Source organism: Pseudochaenichthys georgianus, chromosome 11 (genome assembly GCF_902827115.2).
Source record: "Pseudochaenichthys georgianus chromosome 11, fPseGeo1.2, whole genome shotgun sequence".
NCBI classification, from domain to species: Eukaryota; Metazoa; Chordata; class Actinopteri; order Perciformes; family Channichthyidae; genus Pseudochaenichthys; species Pseudochaenichthys georgianus.
In genome coordinates, this window is record NC_047513.1 from 13,844,913 (window position 1) to 13,858,356 (window position 13,444).

General features: G+C 42.9%; 1 protein-coding gene across 9 annotated transcripts in view; it reads left to right on the forward strand.

The window, feature by feature from the left end:
• The window catches only part of LOC117455641 (myocyte-specific enhancer factor 2D homolog), a 28,522-nt gene extending 17,214 nt beyond the window's left edge, over positions 1 to 11,308 (forward strand). For 4 of the 9 annotated variants that reach the window (XM_034095212.1, XM_034095216.1, XM_034095215.1 and 1 more), the window contains 5 exons: positions 3,562 to 3,691; positions 4,255 to 4,438; positions 5,456 to 5,521; positions 6,631 to 6,681; positions 7,179 to 11,308. In XM_034095212.1, the coding sequence (XP_033951103.1) occupies positions 3,562 to 3,691; positions 4,255 to 4,438; positions 5,456 to 5,521; positions 6,631 to 6,681; positions 7,179 to 7,632 (885 nt within the window). In that variant the 3' untranslated portion in view covers positions 7,633 to 11,308. The remainder of the gene's footprint in view (positions 1 to 3,561; positions 3,692 to 4,254; positions 4,439 to 5,455; positions 5,522 to 6,630; positions 6,682 to 7,178) is intronic. The other 5 variants (XM_034095220.1, XM_034095221.1, XM_034095222.1 and 2 more) reach the window with 3 other exon arrangements.
• The last annotated feature ends 2,136 nt before the right edge of the window (positions 11,309 to 13,444 follow it).

The following is a 13,444-nucleotide window of genomic DNA, read 5'->3' on the forward strand; positions in this document are numbered from 1 at the left end:
GTACCGCTCCCGCTGCTCCGATTCTCCGGCCCATCTCACGCTCCATTGTTCCCTCACTCGAGAACAAGACCCCGAGATACTTGAACTCCTTCACTTGGGGTAAGGACTCATTCCCTACTTGGAGTGGACAGTCCATCGATTTCCTGCTGAGAACCATGGCCTCAGATTTGGAGGTGCTGATCCTCATCCCAGCCGCTTCACACTCTGTTGCGAACCGATCCAATGAGTGCTGAAGGTCGCCGACCGATGAAGCCATTAGAACCACATCATCTGCAAAAAGCAGTGGTGCAATCCTTAGTCCACCGAACTGCAGACCCCCTCCCCCGCGACTACGCCTCGAAATCCGATCCATGTATATTACAAACAGGATTGGTGACAAAGCGCAACCCTGGCGGAGGCCATCCCTCCCCGGAAATGGGTCCGACTTACTGCCGAGGACCCGGACACAGCTCTCGCTTTGGGAGTACAGAGATTGGATGGCCCTGAGTAGAGACCCCCTCACCCCATACTCCCGCAGCACCTCCCACAGTAACTCCCTGGGAACTCGGTCATACGCCTTCTCCAAGTCTACAAAACACATGTAGACCGGATAAGCGTACTCCCAGGCCCCCTCCAGGATCCTTGCGAGAGTAAAAAGCTGATCAGTCGCTTCACGACCAGGACGGAATCCGCATTGTTCCTCCTCAATCTGAGGTTCGACAATCGGCCTGACCCTCCTTTCGAGTACCTTGGAGTAAACTTTCCCGGGGAGGCTGAGTAGTGTGATGCCTCTGTAATTGGCACACACCCTCTGATCCCCCTTTTTAAAAAGGGGAACCACCACCCCGGTCTGCCACTCCTTCGGTACTGTTTCCGACTTCCACGCAACGTTGATGAGACGTGTCAATCATGACAGTCCCTCAACACTCAGAGCCTTCAGCATTTCCGGGCGGATCTCATCCACCACCGGGGCTTTGCCACTGTGGAGTTGTTTGACGACCTCAGTGACCTCCCCCCGGGAGATTGGTGTTGATCCCCCGTCATACTCCAGCTCTGCCTCTAACATAGAGGGCGGAGTTGTCGGGTTCAGGAGTTCCTCAAAGTGTTCCTTCCAACGCCCGAACACTCCATCAGTTGAGGTCAACAACGTCCCATCCTTACTGTACACAGCTTGGATGGTTCCCTGCTTCCCCCTCCTGAGGTGTCGGACAGTTTTCCAGAACAACTTTGGTGCCGCCCGAAAGTCCTTCTCCATGTCTTCTCCGAACTTCTCCCACACCCGCTGCTTTGCTTCGGCCACGGATGAGGCTGCTGCCCTTCTGGCCTGTCGGTACCTTGCAACTGCCTCGGGAGTCCCCCGGGATAACAAATCCCTGAAGGCCTCCTTCTTCAGTCGGACGGCTTCCCTGACCACCGGTGTCCACCAGGAGGTTCGAGGGTTACCGCCCCTTGAGGCACCTAGGACCTTGAGACCACAGCTCCCCCCCCGCGGCTACGGCAATAGAGGCTTTGAACACCGACCACTCTGGTTCAATGTCCCCAACCTCCACAGGAATGCCCGAAAAGCTCCGCCGGAGGTGCGAGTTGAAGGCCTCCTGAACTTGGGCCTCCTCCAGACGTTCCCAGTTCACCCGAACTACACGTTTGGGCTTACCAGGTCTATCCAGAGGCTTCCCCCGCCACTCGACCCAACTCTCCACCAGATGGTGATCAGTTGACAACTCCGCCCCTCTCTTTACCCGAGTGTCCAAAACATACGGCCTCAGGTCCGATGATACGATAACGAAATCGATCATGGACCTTCTGCCTAGGGTGCTCTGGTACCACGTACACTTATGAGCATCTTTATGTTCGAACATGGTGTTTGTTATGGCCAATCCATGACTAGCACAGAAGTCCAGTAACAAGCCACCACTCCGGTTCAGATCAGGGGGGCCTGTTCCTCCCAATCACGCCCCTCCAAGTGTCTCCATCATTGCCCACATGTGCGTTGAAGTCTCCCAGCAAGATTAAAGAGTCCCCTTCAGGAGCCCCATACAGGACTCTTTCCAGGGTCTCCAAGAAGGCAGTATAGTCTGAACTGCTGTTGGGTGCATAAGCACACACAACAGTCAGTGTTCCCCCCCATAACCCGCAGGCGTAGGGAGGCAACCTTCTCGTCCACTGGGGTAAACTCCAACAACTAAGCACCTAACCGGGGACTTGTGAGTATCCCCACACCCTCCTGGCGCCTCACACCTTGAGCAACTCCGGAGAAGAATAGAGTCCAACCCCTATCCAGAAGTAAGGTTCTTATTGTAAGTCGCTTTGGATAAAAGCGATAGCCTTGTAGTCGGCCAGAACCAACCATTTCCTCCTGCAGAAAGGAGACAATCTCCTCCAAGCCCGCTTCTCAAGTCACTTATGAAACTACGACTTTAATCTCGTAATTATGACTTTATTCTCGTAATATTACGACTTTATTCCCGTAATGTTACGACTTTATTCTTGTAATGTTCCGACTTTATTCTCGTATTATTACGACTTTATTCTCGAAATCTCTGGGTTTTTTCTTCTAAGTGTGGCCCTAATACTCCGTCGTAATATCTGTTGCCCCTGTGTTTGAGAAATAAGTACAATCTTGATGTTCAAACACTAAACAAGCAGCTGGTGTGTTCAGAAAGCACCCAAGCAGCAAACTGAAAGGCCTGTAGTGACATCCACTGGAGAAACAGGATATTTTCTGTTCATTCAGTTTCCATGTTTAAGACTTGGTCACAATAGTTACAAAAATAACAATCAGTTCCTGTTTTATTCTGCATACATTTATAGTTTACTGTGGGACTGTGTAATTCATTCTGAAATGTTGTCAATCTCAAAGTAGAATATAAAATGTTGCATGTACACTTTGTAAAGTATGGCAGATGGAAGAATTGCATTTCTGGAATTTTTAGGTTGAGCAATGACTTTATGTATCATTAGAATAATGAGAATATTATTGATCATGTAAATAATTGTTTGTTGCAGAACCCAATAGTATTATATAGTCCCAATACTTGATGAAAAACGTACACATTTCTTGTGAAAAATTAAGAAATGAAGTTAGTGTGAGTAAGTAGTGAATGACACTTTCACAAAATGATACATTAAATTAATGTTATTAGAAGCATTAGGTATTTAATTTAAAGTAAAAAATGTAACCCACATTGTGGCCTTCATTTTAATACATTATCTATAAAACAAAATGTCCATGGTTAGTGTGTCTCTTTTTTTCTAATCTTCTGTCGTCGCTATTCAATAAAGGCATACATTGCATTTTAAAAAATCCTTAGAAACTCTTCGATAATTATATCTGATGGTTGAACAAATTGCCTTAATGTTATGAGTTATGGCGTAATCCAAATAAAGAAACTTTTCTTTGATGCATGACATGAAGAACCTGCTGACAGTAAATCCTCCTGACTGAGATGTACTTATGAAGCCATAAACACATTATCATTCCCAGCATGTCAGAATGCACTTTACTAAAGTGAGTCTTTCAGCATGAGGCAACACAGGACGTTGCTCCGCTGTGACTAACATGTCGGTGTCTTCCTCCGTCAGAACGCCCAGCGGCTGGCAGCAGGAGTGCAGGCCGCTCAGAGCCTCAGCACGCCCGTGGTCTCCGTGGCAACGCCCAGCCTGCTGGCTCAGGGTCTGCCCTTCTCCGCCATGCCCACAGCGTACAACACAGGTGAACTGAACACAGCAGCTCAAATATCCTCTTAGTTAAGGGGAAAAGCAACAGGCTGAAGTAGCTATTCTGTCGGCTAGTTTGTTATTTAGTCTTAGTTATTTGTCAAAGTCTTTTAAAATCTGAATATAATGGAACTTTTCAGTCAATGTCACTTTTTATTCTTTCTACAGAGCCCTTTTTTTAATTAAACTTAAGTAAATGAGTTTGACTATATCCTTCTGACTGGGCTCATTATGTGTTAACATATATTCCTGACACAGGAAATGTCTCATGTGTTTTTTATTTTTTTTTTTTAATGCATTTTAGTCTTGTCTTTTGTTCAACAAAATATCATGTTGATATTGTCACAGTAGGAATTTAGGGATTTTGGTGCTGTCTAGTCGTGTTTGTCGTCTCAGTAATGCACAAACTTATTTAGTCATAGTTTAAATGTTTCTCCTACATGTATTCATGTGCCTCCATAGTTCATTAAAAGTGAATCAAATCACATTTTTAAACCTAAGAAATTAAATATTAGATGTGAACTTTGTTGTGATTTTTATTTTTGTATCCCCTGTCAGAGTACCAGCTGACCAGCGCGGACATCACTGCTCTACACGCTCTGGCATCTCCTGGCGGCTTGCTGCCCACCAGTGTGTCGTCATGGCAACAGCAGCAGGTTGTTTCCCAGCAACAACAGCAACAGCAGCATCTACAGCAACAACAACAGCAGCAACTAAGTCTTGCCTCCCTCAGCAACTTGGTGTAAGTATTTTCTTCATTTTCTGCACCGGGCTGCGTCTTTAATTTAAATCAGTTTCCTCAAAACTGCTCCGACACTCGCGTCCCGCCTCAGGGAAGATGGTGGTGGCGGCGGCTGACATATTTATGGTGTAAAAGCTCTGTCTCCTGACAACCCTCATAATACTTTACTACTGACCTTCGCTGTCAGCTTGCATGATATCCATACCATGACCTTTTTATACGCCAGCAATTCACATTCCTCTTTAGTGAATTGACCTCTCACCAGCATCTCACCATCTCAGCCTCTTCATAACATCAATCTGAATATCTCCTACTCAGGTTCGCTGGAGTTGATGCACTTGAGCGGTACAACAAAGATCCTTTGTTAGTGACATTAGTAACTGCAGAATGGATTTCTTATTAGAAACTCAACAGTCTGAAAAGCCAAAAGTGCTACCTCTTAATGGCCTTTATCTGATCTATTAAGCATGTAACCCTTTATTTAGGTCCTATGTACCCTGCAGTTTATTATTATACAGTATTTTGTGCATACTTTTTGTTATAAATTATGTTATTTACTTAAAATATGGAATAGAGCTTTATAAAACTATACCAAAAAGCAAGTTGCGTTCTGCCAGTGAAAAATTACGTGCAAAGACAAGTCACAAGTATTATCAACATGGAACGCAATTTGTGTTATGTACTGTAAACACCCTTGATAGAAAACGTTCACCTATTTTTTTCACCGTTTTATATATCTATAAGATTATATAAGATTCATTTATATTTGAAATCAAGATTTAATACGAATATTTGTTTAGTAAGCATGTTCTAAACAAGGTTACAAAGGGCTTCACAGACATAAAAACAGAAACCACACAATTACAAAAAAGAAAATTGAGATGCTTCCGTGTGAAATCAGAGCACTTGTTAAGATTTGATATCCAGTTTTGGCGTGGCGAGCACTGAGCAGGCTCCAGTTGTGTCTCCAGCAGCGTGAACACCAGGTCTTGAAGTGTGTCTCTCTCTCGTCCGCAGCATGTGGGGCGTGGACAAACAGAGCGATCTGTGTAGCCAGGTGTCCAGTCTGGCTGCCAATCTGAGGTGAACAGCCACTGCTAGTGTGTGCGTGTGTGAAATGTCATGAGCTCGTCTCAATCCACTTTAAAGGGCTTCTATCCAAACGACGCACAGTGAACGTTAAGGCCATACTTTGTGATTAAGAAAATAAATAAGTGGTATTTAACATCAACTTGTTTAGCCTAAAGAAATATAAAGGCTGGTTTTAATTTAGCTCACACAATAAGGTGAAGATACATTTTCATTACGATACTTCAGTTAATACATATTACAAGTATTTGCTGTATAGAAAATGACTCGTAGAATGAAATATTTCTTAATTGTATTTAGCTAGCAGGAGAAGTAGTTTGTAGTTGTGTGTTTTATTTTCTACAGCCAGCATATGCAATTATACAATTGTAACACTACAGCAAAAGTTAATTCAATATTATATAATGATATAAGTAATATGTTTTTCTTTTACTGGTACATTAGACACAAAAATTAAGTTTCTGATCTTGAGAAATTAAACGGACAATAGTTCCCCTCCTATATTCTGCCACAGCCTGGAGCACACACAAATACGGTGGCCTCTGAGGACCAAACGCATGCAAGAGTTAAAGCTCAACAGTCAAAAACATAAAATGGAGAAAATTACAAAATGCATACTGAAGGAAAAAACATAACAAGTATTGAAATCCAGAATTAGAACCAATGCAAATATAAAACGAAGTCAAAGCTTCAATACGTTTGCTGACTTTTTCCTTCTTTGTTCCTTTGTGCTGCACATTTCTGTTTTGAGGTTTTATTATATGAGGTCCTTGGGTCCCTATTCCTTATAAAAATGTAACTTTATTCAGGCCTTACCTTAGAACTCTTGAATGCATTTTTAAGGGCCTCTGTAAAAAAAACATACATTTCAAAATACATCACTGTCCTTTATTACCACATTTATTCCTGAGTTTGTAGATCAGAAAACAAGATTGTCCTCGTCACATAAACTCAGCAGATTAAGGTTTTTTATTGTTTCTGAAGACATTAATAACATTATTGCTGTAATAATGTGCAATAATGTGTCACCCTTCTCTCCACACATGCCTTCTAATCCACCTCTCCCTTTGGTTTGGGCTCAACATCTTGTTTTCTCCCCACAGTGTTGGCTCTCCGTCCAACCTGCTCTTGGGTAGAGATGAGTGGTTGGGCCGGTACTGTATCACACTTCCTTTTTCCTGTCTGTTCGCTTCTGGCTGCCCCCCCCCCCACCACCCCCCCACCAAGCATGTCCGCTGCTGTCTGCAGTCAAACAAGAAATGAGACGTAGTTCCGGTTTCACCGCGTTCTCTAACCCGCTTCATCATCTGTCTTTTCTTCACATCATAGCTGCCTCACTGCGACCCACCCTTTCACACCAATCATTTCACGCTTCCCGGGCTGTTGTGTTGATCTTTTGTTTACCAGTGGGGGGGGGGGGGTTATTCTGCTTTGAAGGCTCGGAATTGATTATTGATTAATCGAGTGTTGCTTCTCCCTGTTGGTGCTGTGCCTTCTTTTTGGAGTATTTGTCTCGACACGTTGACCTTCCAGTTTCTTTGTACGCCTTTTTGTAACGTAGCTAATCATTTGAATGTTTTGTTTTCTCGCCTTTGTCCCTCCCCCTCGATTGTCTCCCTCTCTCTGTGCCCCCCCCCCCCCCCCCTCTCAGGCCGGTGACGCACATACCTCAAGGCGCCATGCTGACCGTCAACACCAACTCCTGTGTGAGCATCAAGTCGGAGCCCGTGTCTCCGGGGCGGGACCGCAGCACCCCCTGCCCCCCTCCGTCTTCATCCATGCAGTCCTCCACCTCAGGGGGGGCCATCCTGAGCGCGCCCCCCCAGTACCCGGGCTCCCTGCTGTGCCTGGAGCCGCCGACCGGCCGCTCGCCCGCCGACAGCGTCAGCAGCAACGCCAGCTCCTTCGAAGGCAGCGACCGCGACGACACCGGGGCAGCTGGTGGAGGAGGAGGGGGGGGCAGCGCGGCCGGTGCTACAGGAGGCGGGGGTCCCGGCAGACGCCCCGACTTCAGTCCCTCTGCGGAGCTGCTCAGGGCGTCGAACGAACCGGATCAGGAGGGAGGAAACATCAAGCGGATGAGATTAGACACCTGGGTCACATAGAGCCGCTCTGCACCCACAGTGGAGTTCTGGTGACACTTAGACACACACACTCATCCTTTACACCCCCACTCTCCCACCTCACTGCCATGTGACACTATTATCACACACCTGCCTCTGTCCAAAATTATACAACTCAGCTGCGTCTTTGCCAAAAAAACATTTAAAAAATCTAAAAGTAAATCAGCTGGATGTCCCGTGTAGATCCGTGAAGAACGGACGGTAGGTTTTTAAAGACTTCTTGCTTGAATGGACTTCGTATAGTCATTTGTTTTGGTAGAAAATTAGGTGTTGAACTTTTTCTTTGTTGCAATCTGACAAAACCATACAAACATTAATCTCTCACATGGTTTCACCTTCATGTATTCACATAGACATTGTTCACGGTGGTGTGTAGTCATTATGGGACTTGTACGACTCGCCGCTTCTCGCTCTTTGAACGTCGCTCGAATCGTGTGCCGTCCATCCTTCCATTAGTCACCTCCTAACTGCACTTTTGGATAGAACTTAATCTGGACACGTTTTGAGGACTGAGCATCTATCTGGCACTGAGCAAACGGATGCAACCAAGGAGTTCCCGGTGAAGATGTATCATTCTTCCTTACGCTGCCACATTTTCGACCTCATCCTCCATGGCAGGCCCGAGCCACAGGGGGGACAGAGAGCAGCTTGCCAGAGTGCCAACTCCCCCCTCTCCTCTCCAACAAAAAATGCCAAATGCCTCTCGCACAAGATGCAGTGGCTGACGAAAGATCACTGTCGAGGACACGAGAACTAGAAACTGATGATGCTTTTCAGACGTGGCCGTCACTTCCCCCCCCCCCCCCTACTCTCCTCCCCTCTCCAGGATGGAAGTTGTTGCACCAGAAATCCAGCCAGCCGCCTGGCTTATCACCAGGAATAGATGCCATCCTGTTAAATGCATAGTAGTTATTGGAGCATCTCTTTTTGTAGGTAGGGAAAGTCTTTGTGTCTTTCAGTCCAGGTGTTCTTTATCTGTTGGTATTTGGAGAAAAAAAAACTTGTTTTGAAGGTCCTTTAGTTGTCCAGAATAGGAATTCTGACTTTGTATAAAAAAAATCACTCCTTATACAAAAGCTTTGATGTCCTCTTTAGCTCTCTCTAGCTCTCCTCAGCTCTTCAAAAAGTGAAAAGGAGAAAGACATTTTCTATATTTCTACCGCTTCAGTTGGCGACAAAGTGAAATAGCTTTTCAGCTTCAACCACGTGTATGTACATACAACTATATTTGCATAGACTTTGCTAGGTATCCCTAAAAACAAGCAATGTGTTGATTCTCAGTGGATCTGTTTGCATATATGAGTGTGACTTTGATATGTGGAGCTCCGGTGCAGGGGCTCCTCCACACTAGGTAGAGCTGTTGGGCCGACGTGTTTCAGTAAAACTATTTTATGCTAGTGTTGATGGTGTGTGCACTTTGTCATCATATTCTCCTTCCACACTTATTTAAAAACCCACGATCAAAGTAATATTGTCCATTACCACCTGCCCATCAAACCGTTCACTTATAGCGTAGTTAGGAGATAAAATGCACTTCTTTGACAGAATTTCCTCCATAGACAGAGATTATGCCTTTTTTCACTTTGAAAAGAAGTCAAGAAATTGGCTACCAAGTGCTGCGTTTGATTTTATAGTATGTTCTCTAGTTTAGTCGAAAACCATTTCAAAGTTGTGTGTATGAGTGTGTACACGGGTTGTTCATAGCCTACAAATAGGAAGTTTCTCCTGACTGCTCGACCTTTTCTTTCCCTTGAGAGGATGCTCAGACTGGCTGCTGTTTGTCGACTGTTATTATCTGCTTGAAGTGCAGAAGGTGGCTGCTTTTATGAATCGATGCCATTTGGTGCGATAAGTCACAGCAGAGAGTGAAAGCAGAGTTTGACGTCTCCACTGTGGGTTTGTGTTGAGACACATTTTCACCATCATGTTGTTGAGGCTTTCTATGATCAGGTAATTTTTCCGTCCCTCACTGACAGTGCTATGGGTAGCTTTTTACTCTGCTAGTTTCAGGTTAGTACAGTTTTTCTTCTGTCATTCATCAATTCAAACTCATGCAGGAGAACAATTGCCTCCTGAACCATTTATGGAGTAGTTCTGCATTTTGGGAAACTTGCGAAAATGCACTTTCTGACGGAAAATTCCGTTTAAATATCAATACTGTTTGTGCAGTAAATCAGTTAGCTAAGAAGGAAATGGGCAAGTATCTAGCCTGGCTCTGTCTAAAGGTAATAACATTGTTCATAAAATGTATATAAATGAGCATTTTCACCCTTATACCTTATATTATGAGTTGGATGCACTGCTGGGAATCATTCTGCAAATCCATAGCACAGTAGCTAATTTGGGCTATTTAAATGATGTGACGACGAGGCTAAACATGGACTGAACCATATTCTCAAAACAGAATATAGCATCAAGTTCTTAAGACAACTTTTTTCACTTCACTTTGGATGAAACAATCATAGTTATTCACTGAGATGGTGATAGTATTCTTGTTTTTCATTCTTTTTCAACCTTCAGACAGAGCCAGGCAAGCTGCTTACCCCTGTGTTCAGTCGTACTGCTAAGCTAAGCTAACTAGCTTCATATTTAACAGACTAGGCGTGGAGTCAAACTTCTCATTATACTGCAAATGATTTCCCAAATGGAAAACTATTGCTCTAAAGATCCAAACTACCAGATGTACCAGCCTTCAGGCCGAGCTAATGCATCATTTTATTTTTTCAAAAACTGATTTGAGTGGAACTGTTTGTGGGTGCTGATGGTCGACTGAGATGTGACGCCACACTGCAGGTTCTTCATACAGAAAGGTTCTCTGTCCAACTCACAGCTTAGTCACAAGACAATCTATATGAGAAATGACAACCTGCACCCTGTTTCTCGTTGTGTACAATGTTTTTTAGAAACTCACTATTTTTGGATTAGTTTGTGCTGGTGACAGTTCCATTGTTTATTATTATGATAATGATATTATTATGGAGCTTTTATTTTATTGCTATTTTGTGTAGGATAGTTTTTATTTTCTCTTCCTTATCATGAACATATAGTACTGGTTTCCTTTTTTTAATTTTCTCTTCCTTATCATGAACATATAGTACTGGTTTCCTTTTTTTAAAACAACTTGCTGAAAATTGCACGATCAGTTCTTGTGGTATTAGCAAATGCAATGAAGGAAATGCCAGTTAAATGCTGCAATTTTAATTAAGATATAGAATATATTTATAAAAACGGGAAACAACTGAAATTAGTAATTCATTAAATTTGAAAAAAATGTAAATGCATGGGATACAGGTAACACAACGTATGTTACGTACAGTAATGATACAGGACATGCATCATGGTGAGTTTTTAAACGGCTCAGAATAATGTAGCATATGAAATACTAAAGATGAAATGTATAGCTAATATATTGTGTTGAGCTAGTCTGCTTTGGGTTTTTGTTGTAAAGAAAATATTTCTTTGTGTTTTTTGAGAATGATATACAATTTGTGTATATTTTCATATACAAAGTATGCACTGATATGTTATTGAAATTCTATACCGCTTTTACAAAAAAGTGTTTGTTGTACCAAAGTATCCAAGTCCCTTGAAACCTTACCCTTTTTGCGTATGTTTTACCGTATTTTATATATTAAATAGACAAACTGAGTGAAATGAATTTGACTGTCGTTTTATTTTTCTGTGTAGAAAAGTAAAATCCCTTCTTAAAAAACAGAAACATTGGTTTTGGTATAATCTCAATATCTTAAAATGTTTATCTCAGAGGTGCGAGTGTTTGTCACTTTATCATCTGTTCTCTCTCTCTCCTCAGCTCATTGGCACAGTTACAAACACGTGTGATGAAGCTTAATTTCACACATTCAGTGTTAACAACACGGATACAATTAGCTCATCGCTAATCACCTCCTGTGAGTTAGCAAGAGTGTGACAGGAGCTACAATATAGACTTTAACAATTTAAATAAAATATTCTTTCATGCTGATCTTTTTAACCCAACATTATTATAATCAAATCGAGTTTTATTTATATAGCACATTTATAAACGATGTTTGGTCGAGCCAAAGTGCTGTAGGCTACATATAATAAAAATAGCCTACAGTAGAGACACTTTACAGCTAATACAATAGCACAGATTGTTCAGTATGAGAAAAACGACACCCTCTATCCTTAGACCCTCACATCGTACAAGGAAAAACTTCCGGGGAAAACCCACAGTTTAGAGGGAACGGTGGCAAGCCGTCAGGGCCCTCTGAGTGCCTACGATATTCTAAAAAATAATATTTGAAAACATTAAAAAAAAAAAACATTTAAAAAAATGTGTTGTATTTTTCATTAGTTTTACCAAAATAACTTGATTTAATTGTATTTAGATAACATTTCCAAATAAATAAATCCTTCGAATCTGCCTGTTCAGTTTCTGTTAGAATGTGAAGGGTTAAATGCCTCAAAGCACGCTCCCCTCTCCTGCAGGGAGAAAAACTATATTTATAATTTATATACTTTATATAGGTTTATACAGTAGCCCCTTTTTTAAATAGTTTTTATAGGTCTTGCTATCTGTTTTGTGTAGCGTGGTTCTACAAGCAAGTCAATGCATTAATTGGGTGGTATCAGAGAGTTACACGGGTCTGTAAATGCAATGAAAACAATTTGCCACAGCAAATAATTTATATTAAACATGTAATTTTTACTTTTGAATACTTTAGTACAAAGGATGTCTTGAATAATTTAAGTGATATATGTGTACACATATACATCATCATTCGTCAAAACAGGACTACCTTTGATTTAATTAAAAGGTATAATATGTGGTAAACTGAAGAGCCCTTTGGGAGCCGAAAGAGCCGGCTCTTCTTGGTGAGCCAAATGATCCGGCTCACCAGGAAGAGCCGGAATTCCCATCACTAGAACGAATGACTTCTTCTGCAAGGATTTATAAAAGCAGCTGGAATCCCTTAAATTGCTATTGGATTAAAAGAAGTTAGTAAACGCCCCTATACGATCCGCCTCCTTGCTGCGGTCTGCAGCCAGACCCATCTCGATGGAAGGCTTACAGGTAGGTAGGTAGGTAGGTAGGTAGGTAGGTAGGTAGGCCATCCAGTTATTTTAGCCAGGCCGGCTAAAAATGATTGGTCGTGCTTTTTACATCGCTACGGCTTCCACAGAAGACATTTTTTTTACGGATGTTTAAAGTTTAACTTCTTCATTCGTCTACACTACAGCGTCGACAGCGTCGAAAACTCCAATCTGCCCATTCACTTTCAATGGGGTGACGTCACGTTGCCTCGCTTTTTCGCCGAACTGAATTGTGGGTAGCAGAGCGGTCCGTCTCGGCCGTCTCCGGCGGCAGAAGTTGAACAATGTTCAACTTCTGACGCCGGAGTAGCCAGCGCCAGCCAATCAAATCCCGTTTCTGAAAATCTGACAGCTGAAGCCGTAGCCAATCAAACTGCGTCTAAACTGGGAGAGATATCCCGCCGTTCATTTCTATATTTCTATATTTCAAAAAAAGAGGAGAAACTAACTATCGCCGTAGCAATCACCCGGTTTTGTATGACCAGACCCTCTTCACCTACCGGGATACAAACCGGAGGAACCAGGCATGGAGGGAGGTGGCAGAGACAGTGGGTGAAACTGGTAGGTTTTCGCCTGTTTGGGGAGTATATATATATATATATTGCTCGCATAAAACCCCCGGGGTTTTTTGCTTTGTATGTCGGGGGCGGGAGATTCATGTGATTGGTTGTTGGTTGTGTTGCTTGAATAAAATCCCCAAACTCCAGACAAGCCCAGC